Source organism: Pundamilia nyererei, unplaced genomic scaffold (genome assembly GCF_000239375.1).
Source record: "Pundamilia nyererei isolate P.nyererei 1_Seehausen unplaced genomic scaffold, PunNye1.0 scaffold00082, whole genome shotgun sequence".
NCBI classification, from domain to species: domain Eukaryota; kingdom Metazoa; phylum Chordata; class Actinopteri; order Cichliformes; family Cichlidae; genus Pundamilia; species Pundamilia nyererei.
Genome location: NW_005187483.1, coordinates 386011 through 401274, shown reverse-complemented (window position 1 = coordinate 401274; position 15264 = coordinate 386011). Strand labels below are relative to the sequence as shown.

Here is a 15264-nt window from a genome sequence, read left to right as displayed (position 1 = left end):
GTGTGTGTGTGTGTGTGTGTGTGTGTGTGTGTGTGTGTGTGTGTGTGTGTCAACATGTTTGTGTCTATCATTCCCATTAAATCGTAAAAATATGAATAGGTTTCAGTCACATCTGCTTCTCAAACTTACTTTGAACAGTTAAACTCTGCTTTTGTTTGAAGTGCTGCTGAGAACTTCGAAAAGTTTTCAGGAGGTGTCTTTGGAAATTTGTACGGTAAATGTGGTATTGTTTGTGGCATTTGATGAAGGTGAAAATAGTTTTTTTTTTCCTGTCCTGTGTTTTCAACATCTCCTAACTGCTGAGCTATACAGTTTACTTTCTGTGAGATATATTTTCTTCAGTTTTGTCTTTGCTCTCTTTTAACGCTCTGCTTTTCAAAAAGAAAAAATTCTCACTTTGCTCTTCTTCTCATTCCTACTCTGATTCATCCTGTGCTATCTATGAGTCTTTCCCAGAAACAGAAAGATTAAATCCATTCTTCAGTGTCCTTAAACCTCCAACTCAGCTGTTTACTTGCAAAAACACCAATACACTTGTTCTAAGTCTGTCAAAGGTTTGTATCTTTTTGTGTTTGTGGTCAGCCTTATGTGTGTGTGTGTGTGTGTGTGTGTGTGTGTGTGTGTGTGTGTGTGTGTGTGTGTGTGTGTATCCAGGCATGTGTGTCTGTGCATGCCTCCTTGATATCAGCAGTCTTTTCTAGATCCAACACAAGACTGAATTTAAAAATAAAAAGAACTACTTTCCCCACCTTAAGCTATTAAAAAATAAGAATTGAAATGGTGCAGACTCTGCGTTGTCTTCATTCAAAAGCAGACTTGGGTTTTTCGACAATGACACATTTTTATAATTCTACCTCTATACATCACCACAGTGGATTATGAATTTAAAAAAAAATCAACAACATGTGATTAAAGTGCAGACTTTCAGCTTTAACTTAGTGGGTCAAAAAATAATTAAGGACTGAAAGCCACTTTTAAACATAGAAAACCATTATCAGATGCTCAAAAGTTAATTAACTGACAAGCATTTTCTCGGACAAGTGATGCATGTTCCATTATTATTCTGTGACAAATTAAGCAGATAAAATATATGGAGTTGATTTCATATAGTTTCATTGAAATTCTCAATGTGAAGCCAAAGTGCAAGTAAAGCAAGCTGCCAGTAGATGGAAAAACTAAAATAAACCTATCAGAGCGGTATGGAACATCTTGGAAATGGACAGTTCAATAATCTGGTGCTATTGAACTGGAGAAGGCCAACACTAAAAGAACTGATAGACCATAGAAGATAAATAAAGTGGATGATCTTTCCTTAGTTAAGAAATACTCTTTCACAACACTAGCCAACTCAAGTACACTCATCAGGGTGTAGACATTGTCAAAGTTAATTTTGAAGAAACAATTTAAAACATTTCACATTATCCAAAAACTATATTGGAGGCAATGTTACTACATGGGCATTTATGGCTGCTAGTGGAACTGATGTGATGTGACTGCTTATAGAGGTAAGAGGATGAACTTTGAAATCTGCATGGCTATACTCTTTGCCTAGATTTAAATAAATGCTTCAAAACTGATAAGACAGGGTTTTATAGTACAAGTGGATAATGGCCCAAAACATATCGAAAACATTTTTTCAAGGCAGAGAAATGGAATATTCTTTAATGGCCAAATCACTAACCTGATCTCAGCTTAATAGAGCATGTTTTTCAGTTACTGAAGCCAGAGAGACCCACAAACAATCAGCAACTAAAGGCAGTTACAGTAAAGGCATGGCAGAGTAGCCCAAGGGAGCATATGCAGTATTTTGTGATATCCATTAGTTTCTAAACTTCTGATTGTTACAGACTACAAAGGATTTTCATCCAAAACAGTATATTATTTTATATTTTAAATTATGTTAGTTTGTCCAAATAAAAACAAAGAGAGAATACATATAAATACAACTGTAATTCATTAACAGTTAATGCAGACTTCATGTAAAACCCTTTAAATTTAAAGTGTAAGTCTGCACTCTAATCACATATTCACTCATTCACAATTTAAAATTGAGTGTTGTAGTGTTCAGAGGCAAAGTTCCAAAATGTTTTACTGTCCAAAACAACTATATGAACCCAACTGTGCTGGAAACACTTTCACGACTGAAAGGTCAAATATGAAGTCTCCTCTGGTTACCACACCAAAAATAACCAACTGCATTTTTTCACCATATGTGGTAAGTATTGATGATCCTATCAAGCTCTTGGAAAATAAGCAGTGAAGCAGATTGCCAAAACAAAACAAACATTTTATTTTTGAAAAGGACTTTTTTATGATGTTCAAGTAATTCAGTTTTGATTTTTATAAATCACACATTTATTGATTAATCTCTTATAAAGGTAAAGGTTTATACATTATAACAGTTCCTTGAATTCTCTCAGCCTCTATGAGCAATGACAAGTCATCTCCAGAAATGTTTTTAAATTAAGTTGAGTGTTGCAAGTAATTGCAGTACTATTATGGATATTACACTATGTGGGTTTCGTTCTGTAGAAAATTAAAAAAATTCAATTACACTGTGCCCTGGAGTTGCAGTAGAAGAAACACAAACTAGAAAAAATATAAATTTTCTAGGTGACTCAAATAGGTAATGTGAAGGAATTTCACTAAGCGTGGAAAAGAGGGTAGCTAATATTTATCTGAGGTAAATGCCAACACATGTCATTTAAAGTTGGGATGTCTTCTGGAATATAAGTATTTTGGCACTATATTGGTGGCCAACTGTCCCTCCTCTAATTTTTCCACTACACTTGATTGTTTTTCTCTTTTTCATTGATTGGGTGACACCTGACTTTAGGGTTTTAAGTTGTCATCAATAACAAAGCAGTATTTTTTCTGGCTGTAATAAAAGCAAAATTAAACATTTCTAGTTTCTCAGATTCATTTGATCAAAATCAGTCACATCTTGATTGTTTGATTTAAAATTCATTAAAATAGATAAGAATAGTGCAGGCTAGAACTGAACATGAGTTATTTTATGGACTGTGTGTGTGTGTGTGTGTGTGTGTGTGTGTGTGTGTGTGTGTGTGTGTGCGTGCGTGTGCTGACGTAATGTGTATATCTAAGGGTTGTAAACACTCAGAATAGAACAGAAGGATACTCATACTAAAACATAATACCAAAGATACATTGGAAAGTTGGAAATCACTACACGAGGAAAGACAAAAGCTAAAACTGTTCAGAACAGGAATAAGGTAAATCCTAAAAAGAAACCCAACCTCAAACAATTCAAAATCCTAGTCAGGCTAGGTTCCATTTTTTTAGATTTCAGCAGAAATATTTTCCATTGCCAGACTGTTGCAAATACTAAATGTTAACCAGATCAGGGTTCTCTATCTTGAGTTTTTTTCTGATTGTGTCGCACTCAAATTCTATAAATATTTTTTTTTACAATATGTTTGCAATAATCAGAGTCACAGTCTGTTACTGTAAGAGAAAGAAATATCAAGTCTTTAAATTGGACAGTTGTACGTAGTCATTTGCCTATTCTAAAACATTTTAAAATGCTAACAATGGTCTTCATGACAACCACTTGTAGCAGACAGTTTTAATGGATTTCAGATACTGTTAAATTCATCAACTGTTATTAGAGAACTGACCAAGAACACCTGAGGGAAAACTGTAACATGTCAATGATTTATACAGAAAAAGAACATAAAGCAACATTAGCATTCACTTGGAGATTTTTTGTGTCCTCATAATGCCACTGTTTTGCTGTAAACACTACAGAGCTTAAAGTAATGAAAAAGAAATATATAATTAAGATATAATTAGAGAAGTAATTAAAGGTTAATTAATTCTTCTTACCTATGTCATAGTATATAACATCCTTTTTGAAGAAGAGATTCTAGTTCATTTTTCTCTGTTCAAATGAGAAACAGTAACTTTTTCAAGTTACTGTTTTCACACCTCTGTTTCTCAGCCTAAAAGTTGCAGAGCTATATCTGAAAAACTTTTTCAATGGACTATAATTTGATTTTTCTTACGTATTCCCCCGGGGTATCCAGACTTTGCATAGCTATAATTCAGCAAAACTAAGGTAGAAATAACAGACATGAACAATTACTTTAGTGGTAGCTCAAGAAGCACCATTGTGATGTCCCCTGACTTCTGATGTTTTATACCTTCATTGGAAACCAAACCCTGTCACAGCAACCGTGCAGTATTCACACTGATTTACACCTAGAAAATAAAAATGATTTGGAGAAATAGTTTGAGGCACCAACAGTCTAACATCCCTTTGATGTTAACAAGCGGTAAATCAGGTTTCAGAGAGAGAGGAAGATGACGAGGGAGACGAGGTACGATGAGGGGGGCGGATGAAGTGGAGACAAAAGAAAAAGAGCAGGTCAAGAAAGGGAAATGCTGGATGTTGAAAGAGATTTAAAGAAAGTTAAAGAGAGAGAAGAAAAATAGAAATTGAAAAGAGGAAGTGAGGAGAAGAGGGGTTGGGCAACTTTCCTTTTATGTTACAGGAGCAGAAGCATAGAGGAGGAAGTTAAATTGAAAGAAATTAAAAGTTGAGAGCAGATAGGGAAGAAATGGTTTAGCTCTGATGTACAAAATGTTAACCTCTTTTCAGATCAAAGTCTTTCATAGGGAAGCCCAAAAAATTTAACCATACAAAATTGTGTTTAGATCATGTGTGCGTTTCTTGTGTTTATCAGGAAAAGTGAAATGTTGTTCCAAGATTGCTCTATAATAAACTTGGAAATAATGAATCAAAGCTTAATGTAAAAACCTACACTGAAGCTGATATTTCTAAACATTCAAATGTTCTCCAAATGTTTGCTAATTTGCTAACATGTTCCAAATTCAAGTGCCTACAGTAAAAAACATCCATCATCTAGCAAAAACTAGTCCGTTTTACAATGGGACTACTCATTTAATATATTATCATCTTAAGTACTCAGTAATTATTGGTCAGACCATTCCTCTTTGAACTGGCATTCAGTTTGAGCTTACATTATGCACTTACAATTCGTTAACATCTATCTATTTAGGCTAGACAGGGGCATTGTCCCAAACAGACCCATGAGAGCTCAATGGGAAATTAAAATAACATAAACGTGCACTTCTGAGAGTTTATTTTTTTAAAGTCAGAATGAAAACAGTTTTCTTTGTTTGTAGAGAGCAAATTTATAAGCTTATATTGTTCTCCATATGCTAAAGGGTCACAGTATGAATCACCATTATAAGAACAAACACCCATAGAGAAATAGACCAGAAAGGTAGATTTGCTAGCAAAGCTACAAAAGCAACAAAAACCTTTTATGAAGCTTTAAACATGGTTAGAGCAGTCAAGACCAGCTTTGTAATTTCCCACAAAGAGTATTTGGTGCACTCTACCGTGCTAATATACAGAAGCACTTGAGAATGAACCCCTCTCCAGGCGAACCATAACAAAATGGATCGAGGACATTTTCAAAGATCTGGAGCTTGAAAAACAAAACAGACAATTTTGATTTTTTTTCTCCGTGGCTGTGGACAAAAGCTGTGATGTCTGTGACACAGCCTAGTTACTCATCTTTGTACATGGGATAATGAAAGAGTTTGAGATTACAGAGGAGCTGGCAGCAACGTGCTGAATGAAAAGGACCACGACAGGGAGTGAATTGTTTACGGAGGTAACTGCATGCTTTGATAGGCTTGGGCTGAAATGGGCAAACTGGCAGGTGTTACAACCGATGGCTGTCCAAATCTGACAGTGAAAAATGTCTGACTTTTGTAGCGGATAGAAGATAAAGTGACTTCAGTAAACCCAGAACTGAATCTGGTATTTTTGCACTGTATTATACGTCATAAAGTGTTGTGTACAGTAAGTCAGTACTAAAAATGAACCATGTTTTTGATGTTATAACTAAAATAGTTAACTTCATCAGGCAAGAGCACTGAATCACAGACTTTTGAGTAACTGTTGGAAGAAGTCAGTATCCCTTTTTTATTCATCTCACTAAGAGGAGAACTTACCATACATGAGGAGATATGCGCAGATGATGGTTCTCTTTTGATTTTAATTTAATCTTCAATTCAGTTTCATTTATATAACACCACATAACAACAGCGGTCACCTCAAGGCACAAGTAAAGAGCATAACAATAAATATAAAACCCCAACAATCGAACAACCATCTTTGAGCAAACACTTGGCAACAGTGGGAAGGAAAAACTCAATTTTACTGGGAAGAAACCCATCACAGAACCAGGCTCGGGGAGGGGTAGCCATCTGCCACAACCAGCTGAGTTTAAGGGGGGAGAAACAGGACAAAAAAAAACCACTGTCTGGAAACGGTACCCAAAATAGACTACACTGAAAAAAAGGGATTGGCCAACTCTTGGATTTACGTAAGCATCTTGCGTGTATTTAACATAAGTGCCTCGTGCTTTAAAGTTAAGTGTAACTATATAGTGTAGAAACTACATGATATGCAGAGAGGCTAGATTAAATTGTTCATATCATGTTCGAGTGAAGTAAGTCAATAACTTACTGCGACACCGCACGGGATTTCAGTCTCGCACGCTTTGGATCGTGGTTTCAGGAAGGCATCCATCTCAGTCAAATCGAGCAGCCGCCTCTAAGTAAATTGGGTGGTTGTTGCATTAAAAAAGTCTAACTTGTAATTTAAACACAATAATTTCATGTTTATATGAATGTAATTAAATCATGAAGAATCTGTATGAAATTCAACAACTTAATTTGTTCTTGTTGATATGACATGATACAATCTAGTAAGAGTGGTTAGTTGCTGAACTCATGAAATTCACAAGATCGCACGAGATGTCAAACTGCAGGAAAATCACTGGAGTTATAAGAGGCAGACAACTACACACACAACACATGTATGCTATTGCTATTTATTGTGGTTTAACCTGTCATGGACAAAAACGTACAAAAAAATTCTGCATCAAGCCTTGAAATCATAGCTTTCCTCCTTTTGTTAAGTCTGGATTGGTGGCATGGTGGTTAGTTCTATTGCTTCACGTTAAGAAGGTCCTGGGTTCAAATCCACAATCTGGCTAGTTTACACTGGGTTCTCTCTGGGTATTCTGGTTTCGTCCCATAGTTAAAAGTCAAGCAGTTGTTAGAGTTAGGTTAATTGGTGATTCTAAATTACCTGTGAATGTAAGTGCAAATGGTGGTTTGTGATAGACTTGTGAGTTGTCCTGCCTTGTAACCTATCACTTCAGGGTTATCTCCCAGCCCCCCTGCACCAGAATAAGGTTAGGAGGATCGTAGCTATTGTAGATCCATTCAATCTTTATGGTAACCAGACTCTAGACTTTGTTGAACATTATGTAATATGAAGACAACATGTAGTATTTAAGTGACCAAGTAGTACTGGGGTAAAAGTTATTGAATAGTGTTGAAATAAAATGACAAAATTGTGAAGGATTAAAATATTCCAAGAGCTCAACTTACTTCATCTAAACATGTTTCAATCGTGTTTTATGAACACAAAATGCACATGTTTATTACATATGAAAAAGTTGTGTTGATTTAACTCAATCGTTTAAGTTTCTGCCAAAATTTGTGTGCAACCAATGTCCACTACTGAATCAAGTAAATCCAACACGGCCTTTTTTTCAGTGTAGATTTAACTTCCTGAAAAACCCAAATAGCAGTAGCAGCTTGTATAAAAAAGGTTTTTGAATTTTTGCAAAAAACACTGTAGTTTTGGGAAATGTTGATTAAAGTGTGATAAGATGTAGGTGTTTTTCTATTTAACATTTCCATTGTCTTTCATTGTCGTATTGCAATAACTAAATCATTCTTAACAGTAACAGGTTGTAAAGAGATAAAATGAATATTTAGACGAATTGAGTTCACCTTAATGGTGTACAGCACAATAGGCCAAGTTGTTTACAGTTAAAGATTTTAAAAAACAAACTGTAGTGTGGGTGGTGTGAGCTTTTAAATGAGTCATCTGTAAGCAGTGATGTCTGATACACAAATTTCAACAACACGGGGATTGAATGTGAGGTGCAGCTGAGTGGAAAACCTAATAAACAGAAGTTGGCAGATTTAGAAAAGGAAGAAGACTGGGGTGTAAAAACAAAAAAGGGTGAAGACGTCAGATAACAGGAAATGGATGTTCATATGCTTTAGGGTTAAATAGGAATGGGTGGGGAGGACAGAACATTTGAGGCACTGGGAGATGAAAGAAAGGGTGGGAGGAGGGATGAGAAGTGTAGTGTAGAGACAGAGAGGGTGGAGAAGTTATAAACTTCTGAGGAATGGATTAATGGCCATAGAATTATATAAAGATGCAGAAATAAGAATAGGTGGGGCAAGAAAAAAATAGTGAGAAAGTCTACTTAACACAGTTTTGCACCAACTGATGATTAAATATTTACACATATTACATTTTCTGAATATTGCAATTTTCTCAATATATTTTTTTCTAAAGCAGTCATAAATAAATAATATTACACTGACTTTATGCCAGTTTGGAAATTGTAACTGCCCTTGCTTTCATTTCATAGCTGCTGAACTTTTGTTCCAATTTTTAAGATACTTGAACACATAATTCTCTGCTGTCACTAGGAGAAGAATTGCTTTCTTTGTTTCCCTTTTCTCACCTAATAACTCTATTTGGTTCCTTTGTTGGCTATCCATGCACATTTGCAATATGTTATACAGATCCCTAGTTTAGGTATTATATAAAGAGCTATAAATATGCAAATACGGCCAATGCAGTATTTTAGCAAACTGTAACTTTCTGTTCAAATCTGACTGATTATTTCTATCTTTTGACATTGCTGGTAAAAAAAAAGCACATTGATTAATCAAAACACTGAAAAAGATTAAAATTGAACAGAATACAATGTAGGATTTTCCATTGCCTTATGTCCCTTTCCAGTCAGTTCATATGGGGTCATATACTGGATGGTTTGCTAAAAGTGTATATCCCAACACTCACCTAAAACAAGCATTAATCAGGACAACAACTGCTTTAGCATTAATGCAATAAGAAAGATGGTTGAACTGCATAATGTTGTCCTTTGGGAACAAATAAAAAAAAAGTGTTTGCGTAACCAAATGAAATTAAAATCTATATTTAAAAATCGATTCTTCTTCAGAAATCCATAAACCTATTTTATAAATGAAGTTGTTTCATTTTAAATATGTATAGAAACAAACATTATTCCTACCAGTTGTCAGCGCTATGTCCCATGCAGTTTTGGTTCCTAAAAAGACTGCTCTACCCAGAGGTCAAAGGTCAAACCCCCTTTCCACTCATCACCGTATTAGAAGGTGTTGTGTTGTAACATTAAATTTAAAAAAATAATAATAATAAATTTACCAAATATGTACTATAGAGTGTTAAAAAGCTTTAGACTGTTTTTTAAAAAACAAAAAAAAAGAAATCATGCATTTTGCTAAACCCACTGGTATTGTGGTTCACAGTATTCTTGTTGGTCATCTTATGTATTCAGTGAAATTGTGCTAATGTCTTAAAATGACTGCGATTTACTGATTCGAGGCTGTTAAATGTTAATATGTTGCTTCACGTTGGCGGAGATAACAAGAGAGAATTCGCAAACCTGAAATGCCACTAATGCAACAGGAAGAAGTACATTATTAACCTTTTCTTTCAGGGCACATTACAGAACAGTTTTGCAAAGTGCTTTACAAGATTAATAAACTTGTTATGAATCAGTGACAAATATCTTACTGGATGCAACACTATGATTATTGTGAAAACTTGCTTTAGGCTGTGCTTGAGCAATACACAACAGAGGCTGCATCCGTTTCTGTGGAAAAAACTCATGCAACTCATTTGATTTCTGTTTAAAATGTCACACATGCATGCACGTTTTTCCCAGTCTCAATCAAACTGTTTTTTCCCTCTTTTTTATTTATACATTTATTTTTAGGTTTCTCCAAACTGTGACAAGGTTTTGGTGAATGGCAAAGAAATGCGTGGTCGGCAGTCTTTGACCATCAAGTTCTCATACCTGCACCTATCTGCTCAGCTTCAGCTCACCGTCTGGGTGCCCAAGCTACCGCTTCAGATAGATCTGTCAGATACTGAGCTCAGCCAGGTCAAGGGCTGGAGGGTGCCAATCATCACTAACAAGAGGTAATTTGCCTGTCTGACCTTGAGGGAATGGGGGAGTGTAACACACGGTAGAAGGTGTAGGCATTAGCATAATTTTGTCAAAATGTAGAGCATTTTACGTACACCATTTTCATTTATGCTACAAAGACTTTTTTTTCTTTGGTAAGAGACACATTTTAAGACTATTCAGAAGGGAAACACAAACACCTGCAATTTCTGTTAGAATCGAGCAGTGAACTGTGAGGAACTGCTAGTTTTTGAAGTCACAAAAATTCATGGTACAGGCATTTGTTGAGTTGTATTTCCTACTCTTCTCTGAGAAATTTTATTTTGTCTTTCATTTTGGTGTGTATATATATATATATATATATATATACACACACTACAGCTTACAATGCCATATTTTCCAAATTCTCTCAAAGCTGAACCAAAGGTGTATCACTTTTAAGTTGCAGACTGACAATATTGTTTATTCCTACCAGTGTTACAAAGCACATAACAGGATGTTAAAAATAGAAATTGAGTGTTTCTTGCCAAAACTTACATTGGCATTAATGTTTACATTGGAAGTTTTCATCATTTACAGAGCTTTTAATGATTCTAAATATCATTATGCATTTGTGCTTCTATCTTTGATTGTGTATTTGTATGACAGGTATGTGTGTTTGTGTGTTTTATTCCTATTTCTCATCTTGCCACCCTTCCATTTTGTTCTGCTGGGCCTATTTTTCAATTTTGGCAATTTCTGCTCACGCAGCCACCAAGCCGTGTGCACAAACACACCTCCATCTCCCCAAACCACTATCTGACAGAGTGAAACACAAGCACTATTAGGTAGAGACATTCACACAGACACATGTGCAACTGGGGCACTGGGTAATGGAAAGAAAATTCCTGTAATATTACCTGAGTTTCATAGGTACTGTAAAGATATAAGACACAGATGCAGTCCTCTGTGTGTATATTCTTATGTGATTATATGATCCTATGTGTGCCTGTATATGGTCAATGATAGATTTCACAGAGGCAGGCAAAGGAGAAAGAATGTGTTTATTTGCATCCTTCTGAGATAAAAAATACATTTTCATTTAGAGACGAATCGAGACAAGTTGCCTTCTTGTTTTTTAGCATTGAAAAATTAGTACATTCATAGTACATTTTATATTTCTTATGTTTTATTTCATTAGATTAGATCTGATTTAATTAATGACTACTGTATTTTTCTATATTCTGCAAAAGAAAGAAATAATTAAGAAGAAAGACGTGCAGCTGTCTTAGCTGCAAGTCTATTTATTAGTAGATTGCTGCTTACTAGATTAACAACACAAAATACATTGACCAATATTTTTAAATACAAATATAATGATTTAGTTAGTTGTTTTTTGTTTTTTTTTACTTTTTGGTACCATATGAAAGCAGAAGAATGGTCTTGGACCAATTAAAGGTGGTTTAAAGAATCCAAGTTAAACTGAGTCAAACAATAATTCTGTTTTGACTCAGTAGTGTTGCAAATGTAGTTCTGCTCAAGACTCTATTAAATCCCCTAGTTATAGTGATTTTTACATATGTTGTTCCATTTCATTTTAATGTAATTCTTATAATGTAAAAGATTTTTGATGTTGTTTATAACGTTGCAAAGACTCATTTCTATAGTTTGGATCTACTGCTGCCCAACAGATAGTATTACACAAGAATAGAAAATTGACCAGTTACGTTTAAAATATTTTGACCATCCTAGTCTTATTACAAGTGCTTAATGTTCAAGTAAAGTGTTTAAATGTGTTAAATGTAGATTAGAGACTCAAGTGTCCTTTATTTGGCTTAAAGTGTAAGCTGAAGATGAGATTATTCAGTACATCAGCTGGAGCTGAGAGGAGAGAGGAAAGGGGACATTTAATTACTGGATAATCTCACCATCCCTTCATTTTATTTCTTTCTTCCTTATTTATCTCTTTTCTTTTCAGACCCACCAGAGACAGTGAAGATGATGAGGACGATGACAGAAAGGGCAAAGGCTGCACCCTACAGGTATCATTTGATTGTAAATCAGTATTGTTTCTGAGTGATCACAACTCTTTTAAAGGCAGTTTAATCTGAATAATATCTGCCTAAATACTGAGTTATTGATACTGAGTTGTACTTCTGTGCCATGTTTTTGTTTAATCACAAGCATTGAAGTAAGAGTCTGTTGTGCACTTTAGCATCAGAGTCTGAATTTGGCCTTGTTCTAACCTTTCAGTACCAGTATGCTTTGGTGCGGGTCCTCACTCATTTTGTCGCAGAACCTTCTGACCCAGGTGGAGAGATGGTTTACATGCTGGGTGCTGACTGGCAAGTTGATATCACTCATTTGGTCTTGGACCAATTAAAGGTGGGTATACACAAATGCTCACAAACAGTACCCTTCTATTCACTTGCAGATCATGGCTTCTTCACAAAAGGAATAGTTTAACATTTTGGGATATAAATTATTTGCTCACAGCTATGGGCAGTGACACTTTCTAATAAGTACTTGTAAGGTGGCTTAATATATAGACAGTGCAAAACATACGTCCTGATTTTTTGCATTTACAGATGAACTGTGTGAACAACTATAGCACCTACAGGAGCTTCTCTGCCATGGAAACCCATGGCATGAAGCTCCCAACACACGCTTTTTCTGCTGATGTTAAGAAGGTTGCGACCTCTGCAGTTACTGAGTCAGCAGAGCTTTTACACACTATGCATCTCAGCACTCAGCAGCCCTACTCTGTAATTTTACATGTACATGGTCTGCCACTTTGTACCTGAGCTGCCACTTGGTAATAATATCACTTACAGTTGATTGTGGTATATCTAGGAGGACAGAAATTTCACAAATTGACTTGGTATAGCAGTAAATTGTATCATAGTATCACACTGGAATAGGACTGAAAACACCTGAATTCAAAAATTAAGAGATGCACCCAATAGTATATTATTATTGTAATTCTTTCTAAACAATAAATAATGTATCCTTTGACTGCCTCCTGTTTCTGTATTCTGCAGATAGAAGAGCCTCGCATTGCCAGATTAATAGATGGACGAATCGTAATCGGGCGGGACCTGGGACACACCAATATACAGGTATTCTCTTGCTTGCTTCATCACTAAAAGTGCAACCCATCTCTTCCCCTTCAATTGTAACTAAGCTGGTTGATATTATAAGCTCTAACACCAAAAGAACCCTTTCTGCTTACGGAAGTCTATATTCATCCCTATAGTAAAGTTAAGAAACTGACTGCAGTGGGTCATTTACTCATCATACAGTATTTGAGTATGTAAAAAAAAAAGAAATTCCACAAGCAATGTATTCACTGCTTTTTACAAAGTCCAGAAAAAGACAGTTGAAAGAACTCATTATGTCAAGTGCAGTGTAATTCGGCACTTCACATTACAGCCATAAGTACTCTGGTGATGTAAACACTATCCCCGTTCCTCATATATAAGCCTCCCCTGCTAGCTTGTTATACAATTAGCCACAATTAAATGTTGAATTTGGCCCTGACATCTCAGCATGATGCTCACAAATTATACACATATACACACTGAACACAGTTGTGCACTTTCTGCATTCCAATGAGCCTGGCCATTGTAACTCAGTGTGACAGTGGAGGATAGTTCTGTGGCTTATTCTGTTATTTACTTATGCACGGTTATGTAGCAGAACTAAAGCAAAACCACCAAATGTTTCGCAGTCCTCATCAGTGTCGTCTTATATTGTTTTCTGTTCTCTCTTGCATACATTACATATATAGAAATTATGTATTTTTATGGTCGCATTCATTACTGTGTTGAAGAGTATGTTTCACATCCATTAACAAGTAAATAAAAAAATGGTTGGACTGAAGTTCAGTGCATAAGTGGCATGATTTTTGGTAACAGCTGGGTGTGTGTTAGCAGGGGACTTCTGCATTAATGTATGCGTGCACACACACACACACAAACACACACATATACAGCTGTGGACCGTTTGGGAGCCAGGAGAGAGAATTTACCGAGAATTCCCACTGAGATGCCAGAGTCGACAGGCATCATTTGATAGTTTGACATTTCAATTTTAGCCCCCAGCTCTGTCTTCCTGAGTCTCGCTTCTTCCTCTTTTTCCCGTCTCTCTTTCCTTTCTATCCCCAGTCTCTCTTTCTCACCTTGTTATTCTCTGCCGGTCTTGAGGAGCAATCCCAGAGCCGTCAGTCATTGCATTTTGTTACCTTGCTGAGGGTGGGATTAAGTTTGACGCCCTGACACATTTGCTGCGAGATTGTCTTTGTACACCAATCAGATCTGCCTGTCCTCCTGTCGCTGGGCGAAGTAGTACACTACAACATGGGCCCCCTAATCTCTATCAGTGTCTGTCTGCTGTTTCCCTGTTCATCTGTACCCCAATCTTTTTCATGCTCCTTCTTTCTGCCCCTTTCACTTACTGTCCTCCTCTATTTGTCATTGTCCCTCTCCTTCTGACACCTACTCTATTTATTTTTCTCTTGCTTGCTTGCCATCTTACTTACACTGTCCCTTTTTCTTTTCATCCACTCTGTTTTCATTTGAGTTGTCTTTAGTTCTGGCCTTGTTGTCTTAGTTGAATGCTGACACACTGGGGCACAGCTGGAATGCAGACGGGAACACGGTCTGTGTGCATTTGTGCGTAGATGTGTTTTCGTTACTTAGCGTGTGCTTCGCTGTGTGATGACAGCAGCACAGTTTCCCTGAGTTTTCTTTACACATGCAATACCAGCACCATCAGCTTTTAAAGATCCATGTTTGTCTGTATGTATTTGCATGTGTGTCTAAGACATGCTGTGCAGAAATGAATCAATGATGATCAGTCTGTGTGTGTTAACCTCCTAACTACTCCAAGTTTATGTGGCGCAATGGTGGCTCTCACTGCTCTTGCACTGACAATGTTAAAATTTCACCTTAAGGAAATATTCACTCAGACAGCAAAAAAGCTATTTTATGCATTTCTGTTGTACAATGTTTTTTACTGTTTGTTCTATAAAAACTGTACTTACTAATGTCCAATTACTTTCACAGCAAATCACAAAAAAATAGAAAAAGTATGATTTCCTCGGGGAGAAAAAGAAGCTTTTCTTAAACCTCATTTATTCAGCAAACTTTTTAAAGTTAAAAAATATTGGGGGGGG

General features: G+C 36.1%; 1 protein-coding gene across 2 annotated transcripts in view; it reads left to right on the top strand.

The window, feature by feature from the left end:
* LOC102214996 (transmembrane protein 132C) overlaps positions 1-15264 on the top strand; it is a 281137-nt gene that overhangs the window by 256259 nt on the left and 9614 nt on the right. For both annotated transcript variants that reach the window (XM_013912144.1, XM_013912145.1), the window contains 4 exons: positions 9918-10123; positions 12067-12130; positions 12342-12473; positions 13130-13207. In XM_013912144.1, the coding sequence (XP_013767598.1) occupies positions 9918-10123; positions 12067-12130; positions 12342-12473; positions 13130-13207 (480 nt within the window). The remainder of the gene's footprint in view (positions 1-9917; positions 10124-12066; positions 12131-12341; positions 12474-13129; positions 13208-15264) is intronic.